Below are 27,247 nucleotides of genomic sequence, written 5' to 3' on the forward strand. Positions count from 1 at the left end.
CATTTACTTAACTTAGAACACTTTTTACATCCACGTTTTCGTAATATAAAAATAGCCATCTTTAAGTTTATTGGCATATGATAACTCTGTGTTTTCCATGTCAGTTTTAGTTAAAATTTCCCAATGAAAAAAGTCAATTTTATTAACTCATCTTTTTATATTATTTTCAAAGAGATTGCTTAATTCTCTCCATTGTTTTTAAATGCATCTTTTTTCAATTTGCTTACCTCTAAGTTTCCATTTGGTACGTACGTACTCGGTGTTTCTATATCGTCGAAAATCATTTTACATTTAAACATATACTATACTTTGAATTTTTGAATACTTGAATTCAATACTTTGAAATTTTACACAAGTTCCAATTTTCCTAAGTAAAAAAGCCAAGCGAAAGTGAAATTTGTAAAACGAAAAGTGAGGTTATGTTGACAAATTAAAGAAAGCTGCTTCCAACTTTCGAAAAAGGGCACTAAAACTCGGTAGCCTTAGCAAATTTTTTCTACATAATCGAGTATAAGATACTTACTTATTTATTATAAATGTTTTCTGTGGCACTATAAACATTTGAAACACGTGTGTTGACAGTTGATAGGTACGTTCTGCTGGTTAACAACACTTTCGAAAATCGGATCAAGTCGTAGAAGTTCGAGTAGGACACGAAGCCGCAAACAGATAGAACTTCGGTTAAAATCGTAGTCTCTCGGAAAAATCCGTGACTTTTAATATAAAGTTTTACAAAATGTGAAATAAGTATACGGATGTTATTTTTCTTACTATTTTGTGAAATTATTTATTATAATATTTCGTATTCTGTGAATTCATAAAGAAAATACTAATTTTTAAAATAAATATCCCACACAGCACCGAAAGTTTCCTAAACCTGTATTAAAGCTGTGCGTGCCAAGTTGGAAAAATTTACCGTAAAGCTTAGCACAGGTTGTGTAAATATGTAAATGTCCGCAATTGAGTAAATGTTTAGCGTAAAACTGTACTGAATCTTTAAATTACGTATTTAGTACAGGTTTAGCGTAAAACTGTACTGAATCTTTAAATTACATATTTGGTACAGGTTTAGCGTAAAACTGTACTGAATCTTTAAATTACATATTTGGTACAGGTTTAGCGTAAAAGTTGCCTGAACATTTAAAATAAATCTTTTGTAAAGTTTTATCATAAAATTTGCTTAAAAATTAAAATTAAATCTTTATTACAGTTTTAGTGTCTGATGCATAATGGTAAAATTACTTAGCAAAAAGCTGCCAATCCTAAGTGGATTGCAGAAAAAAGGTAAAAATAATTTAATTTAAATTAAATAATTTTAATTTATTGAAATTAATGAAATTTTTATTTAAAAAAGAACATAAAAAGTATACAGTTTTGAAACAAAAAATTCTAATTTATAAAAACTTCTTTTTATGAGTGCATTTTTTTCAGATGTTCAGGAGATTTTAAGGATTCACCATATCACTACCATTAATTAATTTATTAATAAATATATTTGTGTTCATTGTATTTAAACCTTTTTTTTATTATACCATTTCCCACTATACTAGTTATTTTTTTATTTATATGAATTGATGGCATCATTTGCAGTTAATATTTTTCGCTCAGTATAATTTTTTTATTGAAAAAAACATTATTTCTACAAAAAACTTTAATGAAAATGTAATTAACACTTTTTGTAGTTTAATTTCGCACTAAATATTTAATAAAGCTTTAATTTAAATTTATAGACAATTTCTACACTAAAACTGTAATAAAGATTTAATTTTAATTTTTAAGCAAATTTTATGATAAAACTTTACAAAAGATTTATTTTAAATGTTCAGGCAACTTTTACGCTAAACCTGTACCAAATATGTAATTTAAAGATTCAGTACAGTTTTACGCTAAACCTGTACCAAATATGTAATTTAAAGATTCAGTACAGTTTTACGCTAAACCTGTACCAAATATGTAATTTAAAGATTCAGTACAGTTTTACGCTAAACCTGTACTAAATACGTAATTTAAAGATTCAGTACAGTTTTACGCTAAACATTTACTCCATTGCGGACATTTACATATTTACACAACCTGTGCTAAGCTTTACGGTAAATTTTTCCAACTTGGCACGCACAGCTTTAATACAGGTTTAGGAAACTTTCGGTGCTGTGTGGGTATACTAATTCTTATTTCTTAAAATAATAGTTACTCTTAAATTCATTATATATTTTCATAAAAACTGTAATAGTAATCAATATAGGTGCACTTTTTCCCTAAATTGCAACATTTATATTAAACTCTAATATGAGTTTAATACTTAGTAGTATGAATTTTCTTTCAGTGTAGAAACTGAGATCGACCAGTGCGCATCATTTAAGTTGGAAATTTTCTATAATATTTTAATGAAATATTTCAGCAAAATTACAAGGCAATATTTCTTATAGGCGGACATTTTCCTGATTTCAGTAATATTTCAAGGACTTCGCATTGGAATATTTCAAAATTTTAATGAAATATTTCAGAAATATTTAGGAAATATCATGTGCTGTGTGGGAATATTATTTAATACTATAAAAAAAGCCGTCACAGAGAAGTGCAAAAAAAATTTTCTACTTTAAAAGGAAAGAACATTACGAATATAATGAATTATCTTAAATCAACATAAGAACTCGTTATGTTCATTTTCATTCACTATGATGTTATTTAAAGAACTTGTTCGTAAATTTGTACCATTATGACACCGCAAAGAAAAGTGTAGTCAATGTATGATTGTTCGTATTCGCGCCTAAAGTGCAAGTATAATTTTAAAAATGATTTTATAATTACCCTATAAAAGGGTTGTTATGTATGGTAAGAAGAAATAAATATTTAACGTGTCTCGTTATTTTCGATATTAAGAAAGATATAAATATTGTTATATGTCTATTACATACGCTATTCTCAAAATATATGAATTTTGAATTAAAAAGTTGTTATAAAGTGTATTTAAAAGAATTATTTTACTTAAAATTGAAATAAAAATAAGATTATTTACTTATAAGAAATTTGTAATATAAGTCGTTCACCTCAAAATTTGAAAATAAAATGGAATTTTCTTTAACCTTATATAAGCATATAAATAGTTTATTTATTATACTTTATTTCAATTTACATGATAATTAGTAAACAAATATCCAATTAAATAAAACTGTGATTGTAGTAGTTTTGAACTATATTTTATTTTGACAAAAATATTTAATTATAATTTGAGCTTATGTACGTGTATTTTTATCACTCTTTTTGTTTTCCAATAATTAATCAGAATTAAATTTATATAAACTTTCAAATTAAACATAACATACAATATTTTATTAAAATTGCAGTTTAATCCATTATTTTCTAAAAATAATATAAAAAAATATCTGAATATAAATATCAATTTGTGGACTTGTATACTTGCATTTAAAATTCGCGGCGAGTTGCTGCGCAAACGTGCCAAACACGTGTTGCGACGTTGCCACGTTTTCATGTCTGCTACACTTACTATTATTAGTATGACAAAAAATCAAACTTTATTATTTATTTACTCAAAAACAATGTGGTAAACTTTCTATATATTGTGCAGTTAATAAATTTATCATATTTTCTTCCTGTATACCAATTTTCAGATTTTTGTGTCATTTCCATCACACTTTTCTCCTATGATTTATACACGTTCCCATAAGAGCCCATGTTAAATTGGTCATATATTTTATTTGTTTTCTAAAAAACTACGTGGTAAAAAATTCTGAAAAAAATCATAACTTCCTAAATCAATCTAATGGACAAACTGTCAAAATTTGGTAAGTCTGTGTCATTTCACCGTCCGACACGATTTTTCACACACGAAAAAATCAATGATTTTCAGAAACTAGGACCAAAAAAAAGATACCCGTGTCTGGCCGTTTTGCTAGATCAGGTCATTTTTTGCTTTTAGGGGTCAAAACAACCGTTAAATGAAAGGTGATAGGAAATCTTGTACAAAAAAATAATTTTTTATGAAACCTGGTACCTCGCGGTTTTCCGGGTCGCTGATTACGAATCTGATGTCAGATTTTCAAAATTCAAAATGGCGGATCCAATATGGCGGTCGAAATTTATAAAAATTCACCAATTCATTTGAAAGTTGTTACTTAGGGGTTTTTGGGGTCGCTGATTACGAATATGTTGTCAGATTTTCAAAATTCAAAATGGCGGATTCAATATAGCGGTCGACATTTATAAAAGTTCATCGAATTCACTTGAAACTTGTTACTTGAAGGGTTTAGGGGTCGCTGATAAAGAATATGATGTCAGATTTTAATAATTCAAAATGGCGGATCCAATATGGCGGTCGAAATTTATAAATGTTAATTATTTTTTATAAAACTTGGTGTCTAGGGGTTTTTGGGGTTGCTGAGTACGAATCTGAAGTCAGATTTTTAAAATTCAAAATTGCAGATTCAATATGGCGTTTGAAATTTATAAAAGTTCGTCGAATTCACTTGAAACTTGTTACATGAAGGTTTTTGGGGTTGCTGGTTTTGAATTTGATGTTGGCTTTTCAAAATTCAAAATGGCGGATCCAATATGGTGGTCGAAATTTATAAATGTTATTATGTTATTATTATTATTATTATTATGTTATTATCAGCGACCCGAAAAACCCCTAGACACCAAGTTTTATAAAAAATAATTAACATTTATAAATTTCGACCGCCATATTGGATCCGCCATTTTGAATTATTAAAATCTGACATCATATTCGTTATCAGCGACCCCAAAAACCTTCAAGTAACAAGTTTGAAGTGAATTCGATGAACTTTTATAAATGTCGACCGCTATATTGAATCCGCCATTTTGAATTTTGAAAATCTGACATCATATTCGTAATCAGCGACCCCAAAAACCTCTAAGTAACAACTTTCAAATGAATTGGTGAATTTTTATAAATTTTGACCGCCATATTGGATCCGCCATTTTGAATTTTGAAAATCTGACATCAGATTCGTAATCAGCGACCCGGAAAACCGCGAGATACCAGGTTTCATAAAAAATTATTTTTTTGTACAAGATTTCCTAGCACCTTTCATTTAACGGTTGTTTTGACCCCTAAAAGCAAAAAATGACCTGATCTATAGCAAAACGGCCAGACACGGGTACCTTTTTTTTGGTCCTAGTTTCTGAAAATCATTGATTTTTTCGTGTGTGAAAAGAAAAGTTGAATTTTGTCGGACGGTGTTTCCTTATATTGCCAGGGAGAATCCTTAAGAACATAGATGTTCAAATAATGTTCTAGAACATTATTTGGCAGACATGAAACGTTCTAAAAACATTTTTAAAACGAACATGGTTTTTTGCCCTCTGGGTTATAAGTATCTATAAATCAGAACGTTTATTCTGTATCATTTAAAATTTTCTAACTTAAAGAATCACTCTCTTAAATTTCTGTGACATAATATACCATTTGATGAAAATATCTACAGACAATATGTTACAACTGAGGCATCGTTTAAAGAAGAAAGTTCGGAAGAACCATCATCTTTTGCAAATGCACATATTAGAACAAGAGGAGGCTTTCAAATTTGTCAATTATCTCCTGTAAGAAGCTTTATAATATTATAAAATATTATTGATATGTAGAATAGAAGAATAATAAAAAAATTAATTTTACAGGATTCTACGGGAAATGTCTCGCAAATTATAGAAAATGTATCAGCTCCTTCTGGTAATAGTTACGGAGTTTTTAGTTCTTCCAGTATCTATCAATTTATTGGGATAGATGGACAACAGAAAGTTTTTAAATCTGCAACGACTGGTGTAAATGATAATGGTAAAATTACTTTCCGCAGTGTACAACAACCTTAACCCTCAGGGAACTGACTATAAAAAAAGTTACAAACACCACGGACTAGGTTAGCCTAACCCAGTACCTTTAATCGACTGTATTTTGAACTCAAATTAGTCAATGAAAACAATTTTTTTAAATTGATCGATGTTTTTCTGAGAAATGTGATGATTTTGTCAGATTTGTGATATTTTTCTAATTACTAAAGTTACAGTGGAAAATATACGCGGTATTTTTAGAAATGGTGCAACTTTCCGCCTGGGTTACGCTAACCCAGTCAGTACCCTGCACGGAAAAAATGAATTCAGTAGATTTTACAGAACTATCACGGAGTAGCGGATACAGCTCTTTACGAAACTGAGTGTTGTAAAATGTCACGAAATATTCAGGATAAACTCCAGAAATATTCAGCATAAACAACGAAAGTTCTGTAGTTTATCCGAAAATATCCATCACATTTTACAAAACTCAGTTTCGTAAAGAGCTGTATCCGCTACTCCGTCACAGTTTTGTAAAATATACTGAATTAATTTTTTCCGTGTGACAGTTAATCATTCTAATATATCCAAACAAATTTATATTATTTTTGTTACTGAGCCATTTCATATGAAATGGTGAGGTGGAATCATCGATTTTCTCAACATTTGAAAAAATGTTGTCTTTAGTCTACTTAATAAGTGGATCTACTAAATTCCAATTACATTTTTTAAATATGTTTGAAAATATTTGCGCTAAAAAATTTTAACTTTTTTTTCATTTACTTATTTTTCTTAATAAAAGTATGAAAATGTATAATGTTTCTTACGCAGAAAATCTTTAAGTTTTAGTTTAAAATGATTAAAAAGAAAAATAAATAAAATTTTAAATTAATTTATTGAAAAAATAAAACTCAGTTTTTAATTTTTAAACGTGTTCTTTTTTTAAACGCAATTATGTCATAAATATTCCTTATATCCTAGCCTTATATTAATATCAAATAAATTATAATAATTATATAGGTTTTATGTAATATAGTAAAATGTAAAATTTGTTATTTTACTTACCAAAATAGTGCGTTATATTAAAACGCCCCTTCAACAATCTTTCCAATATTTGATTACCCGGTAATATTACTGGAATATTACAGTGATATTAAATGTTAAATATTAAAATTAAAATATCATCCGCCTGATGGTAATATTACTGTAATATTACGGTAATGTTACAGTAATATTACAGATTGATTTGAGTCACTCATAAAGCATCACAATCATAAATATATATTGTAAGTCAGTGTGGCTTGTTGGTAAAACTCTGGACTTGTGTGCCTTGAGTTCGGGGTTCGATTCCCCGGTTGGGTACATTTTTTTTCGTGAAATAATATTCTTGTAATATTACTGCAATATTCTCGTGTATTATTTCCTTAATATTACGCTATAATATTACTGTAATATTACATTAATAATGCCTTAATATTACCGTGTAATGTTACAGTAACATTAACCGGTAATATTACCATGAGGCGGACATTTTAATATCACTGTAATATTACGTGCTACTTGGGTGTGTTGTGCGAGTTAAAACAAATTGGATAAATTATTAATAATATCTTTGTACACAAAACAACTAGGAACGTTGTTCAGCAGTCCTTTTATCCTGGTGTGACAAGCAATAGTCAGCACACAGTTCATCCAAGTGTGGTGAGAAGTAATAGGCAGACATTTATTCTAAATCAAATGGCACATAGTGGGAGCCATAACCAAAAGGCTCCATCTGCTGGTAGTGAAACTCGATGTGTTTGTGATGTAGAATGCGATGTAGATAGCAATAATTTGACAGTAACTTGCAGCACCACAATAGTTATTTAGCACTGCCAACGCAAATGTTTGGATTAAACAATTGGAAACAACTGCAAACCTTAATCAGTGGACCCAAGCCACCGCTTTTGAAACGGTATAAAGCCATTTAACTACCCAGATATCACGTATACTTGCAGTAACCTTGCGGCAAGCTTGCCGCGCAATATTGCCAACAAAAGATTGTTCTGTAATCTTACCGAAAGATTGCAGTGTAAGATTAATACAAGATTGCACAATAAGATTATCGCAAGATTGATCAGTAAACTTGCACGGTATTATCAAAAAAAAATATTTTATTTAAAAAAATTAATATTTTCATAAAAAAATATTATTGGTGAAAAAATTATTTTTTTTTATCAACAAAAATTTAAAGAAAATTAATTTTAAACGTAAATAATAGTAAAAATATGTATCATTTCATCAAAAAAATTGATGTATTAATCAAAAATATTGGTAAAAAATACATTTTTTATCAAAAATATTGATGAAAAACCAATTTTTTTATTAATAATATTGGGGAAAAAAATCTTTTTTAAAGGAAATATTGGTGAAATATTTAATTTTTTTTATCAAAAATATTGTTTAAAAAATGAATTATTTTTTCCAAAATTTGTCTGAAAAAAAATTATTTTTTAAAGAAAATATGAGAGGGTATCAAAAATACAATACATTTTTTCAACAATATTTTTCATAAACAAAATTAATTTTTGTCATCAATATTTTACATGAAAAGTATAAATTTTCATCAATTTTTTTATAAAAAAATGTATTTTTTTGATTAATAAATCAATTTTTTTGATGAAATAATACATTTTTTCACCATTATTTACGTTTAAAATTAATTTTTTTAAAATTTTTTTTACCAATAATATTTTTTTAAATAAAATAATACATTTTTTTCACCATTATTTACATTTAAAATTAATTTTTTTAAAATTTGTTTTACCAATAATATTTTTTTATTAAAATATTAATTTTTTTAAATAAAATAATACATTTTTTTACTACTATTTCCGTTGAACAAATAATTTTGCTTTTGATAAAAAAAATATAGAAAAAATTTAAGGAAAATAAGAGTGCTGCCACCTACCTGCTAAAAAGCGTGGCTCTATTGATTTTATCGACAAATGTTGACAATCAACTGCAATATATTGAAATTAATAAAAACATAAAATTTTTATAATTATTCAACAATAATAATCTTAAAATGCATAAAACTTATTGATTTTAATAATTATATTAGCAATTTCATCATTTTTATACATTTTAGATAAAATTTCAATTTCGATCACCGTGCTTTGGAGGCTAAAAAATTTATTGCGCAGCCGTATGAGCTTCCGTTTACAACTGCGCATCGTATTAAGTTTTGCAAACTTGCAGCAAGCTTGCGCCAACATTGCCCTGCAAGCTTGCCGTAAGAGGACATTTTGTTACTTGCACTGTAATCTTGCACATCTTGCACGACAAACTTTCTGCAAGTTTGCTGCAAGTTTTCGTGCTGATTAGGATATGCCTGTCATTTTCTTTCTTTCTTTCAACACCGCCTAATGAAATTTCTCTTTAAGTTATTGAACTACAGTTCTTACAAAAAATTACATACTTATAATGAAATTTCTAAGAAGTTAAGAGAATTTATTTTAGTGACAGATTTTCTGTGAAGAATAGCTTTACGCCTTCGACAATAGAAATTATGTTCTAATTAATTACTATTTTAACCTGAAAGGAAATTGATTAACACTGGCTTTTGTTCTTGTTCCAGCGCATCCTTTATTTCATGATATTAATTTTCTAAATAAACCTTACCAGAAGAGTTGACTAAAAAGGTACTAAGACAGACATACCATGTCAGTTTACAGCTTCAAAATATTAATATTTTAAACCCTTTCTTTTTAGCTCTTTAAAATTGTTAAATCAGGTATTTAATGGAAATATAAATTTTTTTTAAAAAAAACTTACTTTGCTAACGAAAAAAGTTTATTAGTGACATACGATTCATTTATTTGCAAAGTGACAATAAATTTTATAAACAAACTTATTGTACCTCTGTAGGTTATCCAATATCTCCCATACTTTTTTATACAGTTACGGATGATTTGGAAAGCAAGGTTATACGTATATTAAAATTTTAAATTCCAATGAGGCATTCTCTTAAAAAAAGCCACTCCCCAGAAAAAGTTCTGGGATTGGCTTGATTGTTTGGTGAATTGTTGTCTTATATGAAAGTAACAAAATCTCAAAATATAAACTTATTTTTAAAAAAATTATAAAAAGTAGATGGGATTGAAGTTTTGAGTTTTTGGGTTACACTGTTATTTTCAAATCCGTATAACTTCTATAAAACTTTATGGATTTTGATTTGTTATTTTTTTTAAATTAACTTATTTTTCATTTTTAACCCCTTATCCCGCTTAAAAATTTGTTTTGTATTTTTTTTAAAGCTGAGACTTTTTCCAACCAAACTGTATAAATATAAGCATAGAACAACATTAGATTTAAAATATAATGTAAAAAAAAACTTATTCACAATAAGATAAAAATGTCAGCGAATTTTAAAAACAATTAGATGGATTTAAATGAATAAAACAATGAAAATTAAAAAACTTAATTTATTTCTATTCGGTTTTATGAACAAATTTCAAACAATATAAAAAAAACTTTTAGCTAAAAATAATATAAAAACCATTTTTAAAATATCTAGATTTAAAAGTATATAAATTTGTAAATTTAGCTAAATTTCCTTTGAAAATTTTTGAAAAATGTAACGTCTATGAAATTACAATGTTTTTTATGAAGAATATTATACAGGGCAAACTAGTATATTAGAATTAAAAATATAAAAATAACATAAATCATAAAGAAAAATATGATGTTATTAGCAAATATTTTATATAAAAAAAGACAAATCCCAACAATATTCCTTGTGAGAGGATTTCATTCAATAAAATAATAGATTTAGAACATTTAATTTTTGTCCATAATGATATCTTTTAGTTTTTGAAATAATTAGTTTCAATATTGTGTAGTAATTTTTCAAGGTTTTTTTAAATGTATTCGTATTATTCAATATTTTATCGTAATCAATATTAATCCACCCCTTTGCAACTAATTGATTTAATTGATTTCCTAAAATTTTAGACGTTTAATAAAGAATTACAACTAAAAGAAACTTGTCCGAAAGTAGGTATCATCTTCTTCATAAAATTCAAAGGTATATATAGTAAACGTAATAATCATAACATATAATTAATCTGAATTTATGAAAAACAAATATAATATTTAAAAAATTAAATCTTTTACGACACATTTGACTGAACAATTTCTCAGTTCCGTTTCAGTACCAAAAAGCAAATAAGCACTGTAACGTTAGAGTCATGAGTACCGATTCTTCAGTTCCTTTTCAGTCCACTCTTCTTTCAGGGAAGTACATTACATCAAATACATATTTCAATTACAAGTTTTCAAAAAGTTTTTAAGTAATTCTTATTCCGCACAAAATTTTTTGTCAATTTAAAATCTTTTTCAACATTAACCATCACGTGACCGAGTTCGTTTTTTATAATACGCGACCAGGTGTGGTTCCATATTTTAATTAAATAGAAAACAAAATTTGATGCTTAATATTTTCAATCCAAATTATAATTAAGGAGGTTCTCCGGCTCCAGTGGTGCTCAGTTCCTTGCGACTAGTTTATACTAATCAACAGCTCACTTCACTGTCGTGCTTTCTCTCTCTTTCTCAAGCTAGTAATATACTTGACTCTCTTGAAAAATCAATAAATAACATAACTTTTCTACTTCAAAAATTAGTATTGATACCCCTACTAAAACTTTTTTTATATTATTCTATTAATTCCATTCTACAATATACTCGTTTTTAAAAAAAATTTATCGAAAACTTTTTAAATAATTCAATAAAATGTATGAGTTTTGCATGTTCAGATTAGGAATCCTATGTTAACTGGTGCAACTTTGAACCCAGATTTCTTAGTTTTTAGCATGGCAAGGGGTACTGGGTTTTTTACCACTTACATACAAAGTACATAAAAAGGAACATTTTCCTAGAGTTTAAAGAAATTTTATATAAAAGTGATTTGCCGGAGAACCACCTTAAATTTTATAAATACAATTATTTAATCATTATTTATAACGATTTTATATTTTCTTAAGAGTAGGTCGCTAGTAAGGCAGCACCATCTATATCGAAACTATAAAATTTTGGAAAATTTTTTACAGTACTTACTTGAAAACAAGCAAATAAAATGCTTTGTCCTTTAGGATAATTGATTATTGTCAAGAAATACACCAGTTAAAACTTTATTTTAATTAAAATAGTGAAAAAAAATTAATGACAAATTAAATATCACCATATTTTTTCACGCAAACTTAAAAGATATTTTCTCGGAAATCACAAACAAGAATACAATTTTCATTTGGAGAATTAATAAACACTAAAAAATACACCAGTTAAGATTCACCACTCACGAAAATAACAACAAAAACTTTTTTTAACATAACATATCGACACTGTTTTATTGATTTTGACAGCCATTTGGCAAGTAACGTATACGTTACAAATATATATATTTGTTTTTGTTAGCATCAGCGCCAATCTTCTTTTGTAGGCAGAACCGCAAAACATCTGATGACATTATAATATGTTATACCTATACGTACCAAATGGTTGTCAAAATCAGTAAAACAGTGTCGATATGTTATGTTAAAAATTTTTTGTTGTTATTTTCGTGAGTGGTGAATCTTAAATGGTGTATTTTTTAGTGTTTATTAATTCTCTAAATGAAAATTGTATTCTTGTTTGTGATTTCCGAGAAGATATCTCAAAAGTTTACGAGAAAAAATACGCTGATATTTAATTTATTGTCATTAATTTTTTTTCACTATTTTAATTAAAAAAAAGTTTTAACTGGTGTATTTCTTGACAATAATCAATTATCCTAAAGGACAAAGCATTTTATTTGCTTGTTTTCAAGTAAGTACTGTAAAAAATTTTCCAAAATTTTATAGTTTCGATATAGATGGTGCTGCCTTACTAGCGACCTACCCTTAAATGGAAGTAGATAGGTAAAATTTTTTGGGGTTCGACGCACACCGCTCGGTCACGCGAGAGTTAAATAGACATTAAATAGACGTTTAAATATCTTTTCAAATGACATGTTTTTTAAATTCTGCTTAGATGATTTTGATTATGTATGTATATACTATGAAAAGCGCATTATCAATCATAAGAAAGCATGCGTTTCGAATAAGTTTGTCTCTCGTACTCATGGGAAGTGACTGACGTAACTGTTTCCATATATATATATTTATGTATCTCTCTCTCTCTCTCTCTCTCTCTTCTTCACACTAATTCACATACATTCACACACACAAGCGCATACTCATATATATCTATAGACAAATTGTTGCTAAAATACACTGTGTACAAAAATATGAAAATATAAATATTGGCACAATTGAAGTCAACATAGCAAGCAGAACATACAGTAGATGCACAAAGAAAAAATCAAATTAAAGTAGTATTGATTATGGTATACTGCAATAACTTAATTTTTCTCTCCGTGTGGTTATATCACATTTATATTCAACACAGAAGTTTCGGAAGCAAAATTTTCTTCAAATGCATTTTTAATTAAAAATGCATGAAGACTAGGAGAACTCACATATATAAATGTATACGTTCGCACAAAAAACACCACTTTATTGATTTTATTTACAAATTATAAAATTTATAAATAAAATCAAATTAAAAATGTACTTATACATTCACAATTTTTTTTGTTATTAAAACAGACTCATGGTATCCAAAGATCTACAAAAAGTATAGACAGTTTAATGAAATTAAAAAAAAAAAATTCTTATTAAAACATAATTTCGTACTATCTTGGCTTTTAAAAATAAAATTAGGTTAGAATAAGAATCTAAAAATTTGAATATAATGGACACCATGAGATTGTGGGTTTTTGCTTATACATATCTTTCTTTTACAGAAAATTGTTAATATACAATCTATTAATACTTATACTAAAAAGATTTAGTTTTAAATTTAGCTCATCCAAGTTTTAGTTGAAATCTTAATAGAGACAAAGAGTCTTTTAGTTAAGGGTAGTTTACCATTATCAGTCAGTTATATATTCTATATTTACAAAATATCGTGATAACTAGCCTGTACAAAATATTTATTTAACAAAAAATTCTTAGAAGGTCAAATTCAGACATATCTTGTTAGCTGCATATGAAAGTCTTGAAGACATACAATTAGCTGATTGAAAGTTGGTCTTTCGTCTGATGACATGGCCCAACAGTAAGCCATAACTGCAAATAATTCGTCAGGGCAGTTAATTGGTTGAGCTAATCTATAACCATCACGAAGATATGATGCCATTTCAAACGGATCAACTTCTACGTAAGGCTGTTGGGCTAAAGTTGTTAGCTCCCATAAAAGTACACCAAAAGCCCACTGTAAAACAAAATTCAATTTAAAGTAGAACTCAATAATAAAAATCGCTGTTCAGTTTATAGTATAATTAACTATTAATAGAAAATAATTTATTTATAAAATGATTATAAAGTAATTTGGAAATGTACAATATATACCTGAAATATTTTCAAATAATAGAATAGAAAAATTTATTAATTACTCTATTTATTTTCACTACATTTTTAAATAAAAAATTAGTATTTATGATCAGATAAAACTTACAACATCAGAAGCTGTAGTAAACGAATCACTTAGAAGACTTTCAATAGCTAGCCATTTAATTGGACGATTTTCATTGTCACCAAGACAATGATAATCTTGTGGAAAGAGATCTCTAGCCAAAGCATTGTCTGTGATTTGCACTCTTAAATCGTCGTCCACCCTAAAAAAAGAATATTTAAAAAATTGTTTAAAAAACATTTTTTTCATGCACGAATTGAAAAAAGGAAATAAAACACATTTGTAATTAATAAATTCACACCTAAAATTTTTGAAATTGCTTTTTCTTATAAACAGACTGTATGGTAGAAATTAAAAATTTTTTACATTATCCAACAGTAAAAATTCGAATTAAAAACTTACACGCAATTTCTAGCTGCAATATCTTTATGAATAAACTTCTTCTTATGAAGATATTGAACTCCCTTCGATGCTTGAAGGGCCATTTCGACTACTTCCTGCGTCGTGAGGGCTCTTGGAGGCCCTTCACTACTTAGTTTACACCTCAATAAAAACCGTTTCATATTCTTATAACCCGTGTAGGGATAAAGAAGAAAAGGTGCTCCACTCTCTTCAATTGACACTCCTAAAATTGTTAAGAGTGCAGAGTGGTTGATTCTATAAAAGGTTAAACCTTCTCGTAACAAAACAGTCACCTGAAAATTAAGAGTCAATTAAGAAGGTTCTTTAAAATTTTCATTATATTAAATGTCAATCAAAATTATCAGTATGCAATTTATTAAACCTTTTTTATAACTTTTTAGTTTATACAAAAAAGTATCTATTTATTTTTATAATTTTTTTGAATAGAAAATTTATTGAATAACATAAATTATACTGTTTAATAAAAATCAACTCTTATATTCATTCAAACTTATCTTTCACTCTGATAATTTTGAGCCCTTAAGGGTATGTGGGAACCTCCCACGTGACATAGTACGGGAAAATGTATTTTACATCTTACTCTAAAATGAGAAAAGATTTTTGTCTAAAATTTTGAGGGATAATAGATTTGGGTACAAGGAATCTCGCTGTTCTCAGAAAAATACATAATTTTGCATTAAATTATTAAAAAGTGAAGTTTGAAAAGTGACATTTTTAAACGAAAATGAAAACAAACATGGCGGCGCATTCACAGACGTTGCTTGAGTGTGTCAGTACTCCAGGAGACAGCGCCAATTCGAGTAAGTGGGCACTGAATGAACTATGATAAAATAGATTATCTTACTATTTATTGCTTTCTTTTTTTTATTTTTGCGTTATGTTATAGTAAATGAATAGAACAGCGAGATTCCTTGTACGAAACAAAACCATTTCTCCAAAATTTTAACTCGAATTCATTTTTTATTTTAGAGAAAGTTTGAAACCACAAAAAAACGTTCTTTGCCCACTTACCCTTAAAGACAAAATAAAGAATAAAAACCGCTGCTAAATTGAAGTATGAACTTTTTGTGTTCATCAAATGAACACTTTGTTTCGATCACCAGGGAGATTTTTTGTAATCAATTTATGGTAACTTATTTAGTATTATAATAATTTTAAAAATGTGTTAAGTTGTTTTTTTGGGCGTTTGCAGAGATAGATTTTTAACATCAATAACTTCGTAATATTTTACAATAAAAGGTTCAATAATAGATCAATTGAGTAATTTTTAAATATTCTTCAAGTTGTTTATAATATTTTTAAAGATACATAAAGATTTTTTAATAAATTATGCAAAAAAGGTAAGTTTTTTAAAATTTTCAATTTTAAAATGTTAATAACTCTGGATAAAATAACAGTAGAATGTTCACTAATAGCTCAAAAGATGCGTCTTAAAAAAAACTCTACAAAATTAAAGAGAAATGTTCATAGGTGTCCAAACATTTTTTTAAAGTTATTGGCAAAAAACGATTTTTCAAAAATTTTTAAATGAAAAAAATAATAGTTAATCTTTATTAATATTGCTCAAAGTACTCTCATTATTTGTCCACCAATGAGACCTACAATTTGAAAAAAAATTATCCCTTTAGCTCTTATAGTACCTATTTGAGATATTTAAGAAAATGTAGTGTATACACACACACACGGAACGACATTTTTTAAAAATGTGTTTTTTGGATTCCTGAGGTCGAAAAACATATAGATACATCAAAAAAATCAAGTTCAAAAAATTTCGGTATTACAATATGTAAAATATTACAATTCAGTTAATGAAAGAAATGTATCTAGGAGATGTTCCACGTTAAACGGAAACGAATTGTTATTAAACTCATAAATCATGAAAAATATCATCTATAAAACTTTAAAAATCTAATAAATCAAATTAAATGACGCATATTTTACCATTTTTTGGGTATATTTTAGTCAGATTTTACAAATTTAAAATGGCGGATCCAATATGACTACCGCTTTTTAAAAAATTTATCTGATTTACCTAAAATTTGTTACACGGGAGTTTTTCGGGATTGCTGATAAAAAAATCTCATAGGCCAAAACGAATATGTATTCGGACAATAATTGAAAGATTCATTATCCATCTGGTCATCGCAGTGACCTAAAGACCAAACACCGTCATTAACAAACTTCCACTTATTAAAATTACTTAAAATATTAATAGATTGAATTATACCTGTGACGGTGAAGCATGTTCAGCAGCAGTTTTCACCAAAACGTCTCTTGGTGTTGTCGCTCCTTCTTCATGATAACTACCTTTGTAAATTCGACCAAATGTACCTTCCATTTCGACACTCAGTAGACGTACTCTGCATCTATAAAAATCATTTAATTTATATAAAATCAGAAAAATTTTAGATACGTTTTTATTTAATACAAATCACATACTCATAGAGCAATGTAAAAAACATGACAAATTATGGAATAAAAAAAATTGCAGTAGGTATATATATCTGGTCACTGTACCTTTGAACTGTGATTTCCTGAATTCGCTCATAAAGTTCCCGTGTTGGACGTTCATCAAGTCTTCTATAAGTCGATATAGAGGCAGTAGAATGTGGAGGTGGTGTTTCCGGTGATAAAAACGTTCTTGCAGGACCTATTCCTCTACCTCTATCCCCACTACATGCCGAATTTAATCCCCTCGATTCGCTGTAAAGAAATGTTGATTTTAAAATAAAAATAAAAAAACTTTTTGTACATTGTAAAAAATAATTTTTACTTACTGAAGGGAATCCCTGTGACGTCTAGATTTTTTATCTCGAATATAGTAAGCAACTACAAGAACACAAATGGCAGCAACGAAGGCACAAGCACATCCAATAGCTGCATAAAATATTTGACCACCTGCAGTTGTACCGGGAGCTGATACCAAGACTTCTTGAGATTGATTTTCCGAAATTGTTTTGTTTCTTAAGCAGATTTTCTTTCTCTTCAATTCAAATGAAGTTGAATTCTTTTTTGATAATGAGACATTTAAGCGAATAGTAACATCAGTTTCTGCATCATATGGAGCACAATGAAATGTCATTGTCCACATTTGCTGTTGTCCCACTGGAATTTCACCTGAATTTGTTATATTCAAGGAGTCACTTAAAACTGAAGGGTCGCCAATCAACACTTCTACTTCATATGTAAGCTGAAAATAGAAATATTAAAATAAATAACGATTCTATATTTTAGATTGGAAAAGGAACAAATTGTTTAGAAATAGAAGGGGTTCATTAAGATGCTAAAATGAGTAGAAGGAACTGGAAATAGAAACCTGGGAACAAGCGGATGTTTTTAAGTTAAGTAAATAAGGATATTTTTTTAGATTAAAGGTTTATGACAATTTCAATACAATTTTCATCTTACCGGCTTTCCAACAAGATTTTGCCATGTAAAATGCAACTTGGGAATATGTGCCGGTACAGGAACAACGAAACCTATTGCGTACTCATTTATTTCACCCTCTCTTACATAAAACAATTCTGCTTCCAGACCTATAAAAATAAAAAATGTTATTAAAATAACTAAAATAAAGAATATTAGAATAATCTCTCTATTATTGCAACTAAAACATATTTGTGTTTTTGAGGGTTTACAGTATTTTTTTCTCCTTGACCTGATGTGCTAGATACTTCTATATAGGTCTAAATTAAATCTTAAATCGTACACTGTAAGCCCCATATGTGCAAGATAAACAAATTTTTGGAAAAAGGTTTGTTTGAAGGGTTTTCATTTTTTTATTTTAATTAATTAAAAAATATTTTATTATTAGAAATTAAATGAATTATATTTATTTGTTAATAAAAATGTTTCATAGAAATATTTTCAAGAATTTTTATTTAGAATACATTTTAAAATTAAATAGAGACAAATTTTTAAAATTTCAATTCAATAGGATAAATTTTTGAAAAAATTATTTAGTTCTTTTTAAAGAAAATTTAAGTCTAACTTATAACAATTATTCAAATTCAGAATTTCGGCAAATATTTTAAATAGTAATAGAATTTTAGAAAAATTGAAATTAAGAAATATTTTAAATAATTGAATTTTTGAAAAACTAGATTAGTTTTTAGAAATAATTAAGTTTAACAAAGAATTTAAGTTGAAAATAATTGAAATGTCCAAAATTCTTGTGCATTGTTCAAATATTATTATATATTAAGCTAAATTTAAGTTGAAAATAATTGAAATTATTGTAAATTTGAATTAATGAAAATTATTAACAAAATTTTAAAAAAAGTTATTGAATTTCATAAGATTTTTAATAAAAATTTTCGTAAATTTTAATTGCAGAAGGTTATTTTTATAAGCTTCAGACAATAATTGAATTTTATAGACAATTTTTAAATTGAAAAAATGATTTAAATAATTCAGTTTTCGGAGAAATTGATTAAAGTTATTAGAAATAACAAATTTAATAAAGAATTTTTTATTGAAATTATTGTCAATTAGAGTTGATAAAAATTATTAACAAAATTTTATACAATAATTGAATTTTAGAGAATTCAAAATTGAAAAATTGTTTTAAATAATGAAATTTTTAAAGAACATGATTAAAATTATTGAAAATAATTAATTTTGTGAAGTATTCTACTTAATATTTTTTTGAATAATTCAAATTCAAAGTCGAAATTAGTCGCATTCGTGGAAAAAAGTCGAAAAAGTCAAGCAATCTGAGGCTTGCAAAATGTAATTTGATAGAAATTGTATCAAAATTTTTTGATAAATATTAATTTTTCCTTTGAATAGGTTTTGATGGATTTTGAATCCAAATTCTTTGATTAGATATTTATTTCATAAATAAAGATTCTATCCAAATATTTGTTATAAATTCATAGAAAATTTGGGTTGAAAATGAATATTTTTAAAAAGTATTCTCATAAAAATCAAAGCTTTATAATAATTTTTTTGTGAATAATATGGGAAATTTAGGAAAAAAATTTCATATAGGGTACTTTTAGGGACAAATAGAGGACGACTATGAAGCCTTAGTAATATTCACACTACATTTTACAGAACTCAGTTTTCAGTGTATATTATATGTTTATTTAAAATAGAAAATAATGCAAAACAAATTTTTTCTCTGAGGCTCAAAAAAAATTAGTCTTACATTTAAATAATGAATTGGCTTCTCTGGTATATATATATATACCAAAGATTGTCCAGAATCAGTTTAATTTACCACGATGAAATTGATGCCTGTAATTGTATTTTTATCTCGAAAAAATTCAACTTATTGAATTACCTATATGAGTTTTATTTTTTTCTTATAATTGAATTGATACTTTTGAATGGAATTATAGGTAGTGTAGGTCTCGTTTTTCAAGCAATAAAATATTATATTAATGTGAGAATTTGAGAATATTGCCATAAAATTTTTTTTAAACATTTTATAAACAGTATAACAGAAGGTAGAGAGAGAGAGAGAGAATAAAGGGAAAAATAAAAATGAATCAGAGCCATTATAAATGGGCGTTGGTACGTGTAAATCCAATACACCCATTTCTTTTGATATTCCCTGCCTATTATGTACTTATTTTCCTATGCTTCTTGTCGTCTTTCTTCTTATTTATTCAAAGCGCAACGCTGTGCTACAGGATTTTGTTCTACGTGCGTACCATAGATTTGAATTTTAAAAGGACTTGAATTTTTTTTTATTCTTCAGATGAATTTAGGCTGCACATGTATTCAAACTCTATTTCGGTGGACCCATCGTCCCTAATTCTCTTTCTTGGACCCTCCCTTCTATAGTTGCATTTCACAACTTTTTGAAAGGCATATTTTGACAGGAAGAAACACGGGTAGTTTTTGAAGTTTTGTTAAATTTTTCACACTAGCTTTAGTTTGCAAAAAAAAATGTGCATACACGTAACTTGAAAATAATATATATTTTGTGGGTAAAATACGTCAAGTGATTAAAACGCAATTAAGTAATATTTAAATAATATATATAGTTTCGTGCAAGATTGGTAACTTTACCTTGCTGGAATATTGCAAATATAAACAGTAACAGTAAAACTATTGAAAAAACAAAAATTTTTGGGTCACACAAAATTTTTCGTAACTAATTGTCGTATTGTACAACTGGTGATAATGTTGCTGTTTTGTGAAAAGATTTAAATTCAAAATATTATTTTGTACAACTGAAAATTAACAGTTAATTTATTCTTAAAAATAAAAGTATAAAAATAGTACAAAATAACATTTTGAATTTTAATAGTTGTACAAACTAATATTATCACCGGACACAATATAACAATTTTTACGAAAAATTTTGTGTCAAAATAATGGCGATCCAGATTTTGTTCAATAAAATTTATTGCGTAGCCGTATACTGTGAATGTATGTATCATTTAGTGTTCACACCCCAGTTTCTGGTAGAAAAATTCATGGCGTTAGCTAGCACTGCTAGACTCCATGGTGGTGCTTATGTAATCTAGCAGTGCTAGCTAATGCCATGAACTTTTCTATAATTTCGGATTCGGAGCTTTCGGATTATATAAGTCAAATGAATTAAATGTAATGATCACGCTCGTGTATTGTAATCTCTCTTCTTTTCTCTTTAGATAATAATGTCTTTTTTTATCTTTATAAAGGGTATAATTTTGTAAACCCGTGTATAACTTAAATAAATAAATAAATAAATAAATAATTTTATGTATATATATCAACGTAAATATATTTTTTAAGGGTATGTGGGAACTTCCCATGTGCCTTAGTACGGGAAAATGTATTTTACATCTTACTCTAAAATGAGAAAAGATTTTTGTCTAAAATTTTGAGGGATAATAGATTTGGGTACAAGGAATCTCGCTGTTCTCAGAAAAATACATAATTTTGCATTAAATTATTAAAAAGTGAAGTTTGAAAAGTGACATTTTTAAACGAAAATGAAAACAAACATGGCGGCGCATCCACAGACGTTGCTTGAGTGTGTCAGTACTCCAGGAGACAGCGCCAATTCGAGTAAGTGGGCACTGAATGAACTATGATAAAATAGATTATTTTACTATTTATTGCTTTCTTTTTTTTTTATTTTTGCGTTATGTTATAGTAAATGAATAGAACAGCGAGATTCCTTGTACCGAACAAAATCATTTTTCCAAAATTTTAAACCGAAATCATTTTTTATTTCAGGGAAAGTTTGAAACCACATAAAAATGTCCTTTGCCCATAATGTATTTGAGTATTATTAGCATAATAATCCCAAAACTCAAATAGCTTAACTCAGTATTAATTTAGAAGAATTCTCATTTAACAGAATTTTAAATGATTTAAATTTATAAATGACAAAATTTTTTATTCATATTTTTCTCCGTGTACGGAATATACATCCTAGAATATTCATGCGCAGTACAAAGAAATTACTTAATGAGATAAGTTTCTAATACCTAGTACATGATCAATTAATAATTTTTGCAACTTAGGAAAAGTGTGCTAAAACTAAAATTTGCATATAACAAATTCTAAACTTTAAAAAACATATATATATACATATAATAAATTTCTTATACGTGAAAATATGAGTTTTTTGGCGAATAAGTTGTGAAATATTTTTAAAAACTTTTGGTAATTTCCATTAGTCCGAACTTGTAAATGACTGAAAAAATTATAACCGACAGAAAAACTTCGGCGTGAATTATAAAATTACAATTTCGGACTAATGGAAATTCAGCGTTTTAAGAAATCTATCAAATAACAATTTGTGCAAATAAAGATTGCGGTTAAACTGCAATGCGCCTACTGGTAGTGAAAATTAGAACGAGAAAGATCATTCGACTTCATAAGTTAAAATACATATATGACAGAAGAAAACAACATATTTTTTTTTATATATATAAAATTTTTAAAAAGTAAATAAGAAATTAAAAAAAAAATTGAATTCCGATGGAGTAAGATTTATTCATGAAATATCGAAAAGCAATAATTTTTGCTCAGTTTTTGGGCACTTTACCACAAAAAATAACATGCCGGATATTAATTAGCTTCTCACTCTCTTTATAGAATTTCGACTTAAATACGTCGAATTTGTAAAAACTAATATTTCAGTCAAAGAAACCTGCATTGTTTGTTTATGTTTACTTTATCTGTCAATGTCATTAAAACAGACCTATCTCTCCGGCTATATTGGTTAGTGACGTCACGGCCACCGTTCCCAATAATAAAAAATGCTATTTCCGGAGTTAATTTTACTATTTCAGAAGTAATTTTTTCTATTTTTGGAGCAAAAGTTACCAAAGATACGAAGAAGTTCCGGATAGTTTAGGTTTTACTTTGTAAGTAGTAAAAGATACTTTATATTTTTTTCCATGTAAATATAAAAAAAAAATTAACAATTTTGGTAATCTTGGCTGCAAAAATTTGATTTGCCCAATCAACAGACTTTAAATAGTTACAAGAACATTAACAAAATGCTTTGTTGTCAAAAACAAATATTTTTATTCTTGTAAAATATTGTTGTTATCACTGTTATTAAAGTTTTTAAAAGATTAGGGGAGGATAAGGCAAGGATAGTTAGTTGCTGTTATGCTTAGACGGCTTGCTCAAAAATCGCGTCATTCATGATATGTATATGGGCAAATCCACGAAACTTTTAACTTTCAAGAAAAAAAATTTCTTTTTTTAATTTGCAGGCACATTAATGTCACTTTGTATACACGTTTAAGTACATTTTATCACTACAAATTCATATGCGTTATTCATTTTTAGCTCACGCCGTCAATGTTTAGCTCTTTAAACTCTTTAATGTTAATAAATTACATATAAAATTGAAAAATTCAACTTTTTTTATTTTTGATATCGGAGTGGTTTCCAAAGTATTTTCGTCTTCTGAACACGATTCTGGCACCCAAATTTGCTTAGCACTGCAGAATTTTGAGAAAAGAGGGGATAAATACTCCAAAAAAGTGTTTTCAGCATATTCTTAACTTAATAAAATTTATTTCACTCAAAATCCTTAAGCGGCGTTTTTGTGTTGAAAAAGGTCTTAAAAGTTTTGTTTTTTCATCACCTTTTAAGAAATGCATTGAACTTTTTTTTTTAAATAAAAACGTTAAGAATAATACAAACTTTTTCAAGAAATTCAAATGAAATTTAAGCATTTTTTCACTTTTTAACTTATAAAACTAATTGTCAAATAAATATTTTGTTCTAATACTGTACATAAATGTTCCTTTGTATATAATTTAACAAAAAAAAATGATACCCAAAGTTTTAATTAAAAATAATTCAGATTTTTAAGTGTTCGAATCGAGAATCACAAAAGTTAAAAGTTTCGTGGATTTGCCCATATGTATTTGCGTCTTAACACCAATAGATGATAGTAAAAATTGGAAGTCAATCTGCCACAAATTACGAAGTCAGGAGTTTATTTTTGTAAAAAGTCTGTTTTGTTAAAATGTCAACGTAGTGTTTATCATACTGTTTTCTATATTAGTGCTTCCGAATACATATTTATTTTCCTAAGTGTTTTCCGGATTGCAATTTCCTGCTGAACACGAATATCGTATTTATTTTCAAATTAATTCACGACGTTCCTTAAAATTTAGAAATTGGTGATCATCTGAAGAAAATTGGTTAAACCTCAGATTCTAGTTCAGACGAATTTTAATGCAATAATTGATATTTAAAAAATGTTCAAAACATGTTGTTAATACTTGATATATGAATATTGAATAGTCTAATTCCAATAAAATAAAGAAACCGAAAATTTACTGATTTTCTATGACAATTTTAGCATTTAGATTCTTTTAACGTTAAAATTTTTTTTTTACTTTTTCATTCGTATCTCGTAGGGATTGCACTCTACAGCAAAATAATGTATAGCAAAATTATAGCCAAATAACCAGGCTTTCCAAAAATACTACTCAGGTTACAAATTCAGGTTTGGTCGCTAGATTCGAAAACGTCTTACCTAACTATTCTTGACCGATCCTCCCCTACTTATACGTATAACCGCAATAATTTATAAACACTTGTTTTTTACGATTAAGTTAATTGAATTATGATACCCTTTTATATTTACTGCTTTTTAGATGAACAAATTTAATTCAAATAAAATAATCCGAATTGAATAAAAAAATTTGATTTTCTTTATTTTCAAATTTTATATATCTACATAATATAATGCATAATTCTGTATAAATAAAAATTTGTTATAAAAATAAATTTAAATTAGAAGAATTTAGTTAATTTTCAATTGGAGTACATATAAAAAAACATTATATGTTGTTAATTGTAAAAATTATAAGGTATTTCCAGTGCGATCAATGGAATTCAAAAGACAATTTTCAAAAATGACATTGGTTCGAAATCGAAACGTTTGTGCTTTCAATATTCATCTCGAGATTCATCTCCACTCTATAACTATATACCTGAAGAGAACACCCTCTCAACATGAAACTCTATTGTGATTAATATCACATTTTAGACTATAGTCAATACACATACAATTCAGTTTCAAAATTGAAAATTGCTCCAAAAACTATAAAATAAAAAAAAATAGGAAAAAAATGGCTACATAACAAATAAACTGCAATCCTTTTATTCTATGAAAATGTTGGAAACAATCTAATGAATAAAGTTGAAGTTTATTTTTAATTATTTTACATGTTGTAAAAAAAATGATGTTCATATTAAATAAATTTGATTGTTGTATTTTAAATTTATGATAGTAAGTATAATTTTTCAAATCTATTTTGGAAATAATAAAAAGTGAAAATTTTTTTAACTTACCCATAAGCTTTCGAACTTCTAATTGATCCAAGAAAAAATTGAAATATCCTGTACATTGTTGAAGAAATATTAGGAACAATACCAATTTAAACAGCATTCTGCTCACCACGTGTTATAACAATATATCCAAAAGTAATATAATCCGAGACTATCTTAGAAAGAATTCACTTTGCTCATTTTTTATTATCATATCAATCAAAAAATCCCACCCTTAATTTAATATTTTCGGCATAAATGCATTGGACATGTTTTGAAATTTCAATTTTATTATTATAACATTTATACACTTGTCTCCAGAGGAGAAAATAGAATGAATTTTTCTTTTCGTCTTAGAATTTGTAAACGAGATGGCATAGGATGAGAGCAGTTGCTTTGACAGCTAGTAATAAATTTTGTCAAACATTTTATAGCCGTAAAAAGCATATAAACAACGAGCACTTATCACTTTAATTGAATTGAAAATCAACCATTTTTAATTAGTACCACTTTCCACTATTGTACGACGGGAATATACTTTATAAGAACATTATAAAAATGTGTGAAAACGATGTCAAACACTTTACACTACCGAGACTGGTTGGTACAGCCGTGGGTACAGCCCATGTACAGTGCAGCCACCATCAGTTATTCAGGATCGACGCAGGCTCTTGTTCCGAAGGTTCACGAACCCGAGTCGAGAATCCACGAAATACACCCACAACAGGTTTCGTTTAACATAACTACTTGCCTTTGAGAGTCTATATATGCTATGTGTTATATATGTATACATACAACTATGTATTCGTGATAACTTCTTTTAAAAAAACTAATTTTTCATTTCAAATTTTTAATCGTTGATACTTATACAGGAAAAATAAATTCTGTGAATTATAAAAAACTTTTCTGGATTATGAGATATACAACTGTTTACGAAACTATAAGTTCTGTAAAATGTGGTGAATACAATAATAGAGATAGACTTAAAATTTTTTTTATATTTGAGTGGGGCATAAATCTCATATACATATATGAAAGTTTTCAAATACATTCAAACTTTTCTACAGTCTATCCGCAAGTAATATATTCAACAAATTTTACAGTACTCTGTTTCGTAAAAAAATATATCCGCATTCCAGAAAAGTTATTTATATTATATCTATTTATATATTATTTATATATTATTATATTTGAGGGGTTCCATGCAAAAACAAACATATGACATATAACATATAACATTTGACCTCTTCGATTGGCTCAAATTTTTTTACCGTTTTGTGCCCTCCAAAAAAAGGCTTCGTGATTTTTTTTCAAATTTTTTCATCAAGCTATTTACGAAATATGATTTTTTCAATATTGGTAAATTTTAATGATTTTTTATTTTTGAATGCTCATGACTTCCTTAAAAATGCATCAATTTTTAAAGTTTTTTTTTCAAAATGTGTGTTTTTAACTGAACTTTTCAAAAATTTCATGCAAAAAATTATAAAATTAAAATTGACTGTAATTTTTGTAATTTGAAGGTTAAAGTTTTGTTTTTAAAACTGTTTGTATCCTTCGATTTTTTTCAAAAAAACTATTTCCTTTTACAAAAATTTTAAGCTTAGTCTGGTCGTGGGAAAACGATTTTTTCAACATTTTCGGAATTTCGAATTTTTTTAAAATACGTACAAGATTTGTTTAAAAGTTTTTTTTTTAATTTTGCATATTCTACCCAATAAACGAAAAAAAC

At 27.2% G+C, this 27,247-nt stretch overlaps 2 protein-coding genes and 1 long non-coding RNA gene across 3 annotated transcripts in view; 2 read left to right on the top strand and 1 right to left on the bottom strand.

Annotated features, from left to right (window-relative positions):
* The window catches only part of LOC127278970 (odorant receptor 22c-like), a 62,921-nt gene extending 56,812 nt beyond the window's left edge, over positions 1-6,109 (top strand). The window contains exons 9-10 of the transcript XR_007842572.1: positions 5,466-5,580; positions 5,656-6,109. The gene's annotated coding sequence lies outside the window, so the exon portion shown is untranslated. The remainder of the gene's footprint in view (positions 1-5,465; positions 5,581-5,655) is intronic.
* LOC127278976 (uncharacterized) lies at positions 1,209-1,509 on the top strand. Its single transcript, XR_007842573.1, has 2 exons — positions 1,209-1,284; positions 1,432-1,509. It is a non-coding gene; the product is annotated as an uncharacterized LOC127278976 (long non-coding RNA).
* Positions 6,110-10,878: 4,769 nt separating the features above from the next.
* On the bottom strand, positions 10,879-26,223 carry LOC127278889 (tyrosine-protein kinase Dnt-like). The gene is made up of 8 exons (XM_051300823.1): positions 25,540-26,223; positions 18,172-18,299; positions 17,541-17,953; positions 17,281-17,466; positions 16,991-17,129; positions 14,743-15,035; positions 14,383-14,542; positions 10,879-14,139 (listed from the first exon to the last, which is right to left on the bottom strand). The coding sequence occupies exons 1-8, from the start codon at positions 25,634-25,636 to the stop codon at positions 13,891-13,893; spliced, it is 1,665 nt and encodes a 554-aa protein (XP_051156780.1). The 5' UTR covers positions 25,637-26,223; the 3' UTR covers positions 10,879-13,890.
* Positions 26,224-27,247: the final 1,024 nt, after the last annotated feature.

This window comes from Leptopilina boulardi, unplaced genomic scaffold (genome assembly GCF_019393585.1).
Source record: "Leptopilina boulardi isolate dan_hultmark-lab unplaced genomic scaffold, ZJU_Lbou_2.1 LbouV2_213, whole genome shotgun sequence".
Lineage (NCBI taxonomy): Eukaryota > Metazoa > Arthropoda > Insecta > Hymenoptera > Figitidae > Leptopilina > Leptopilina boulardi.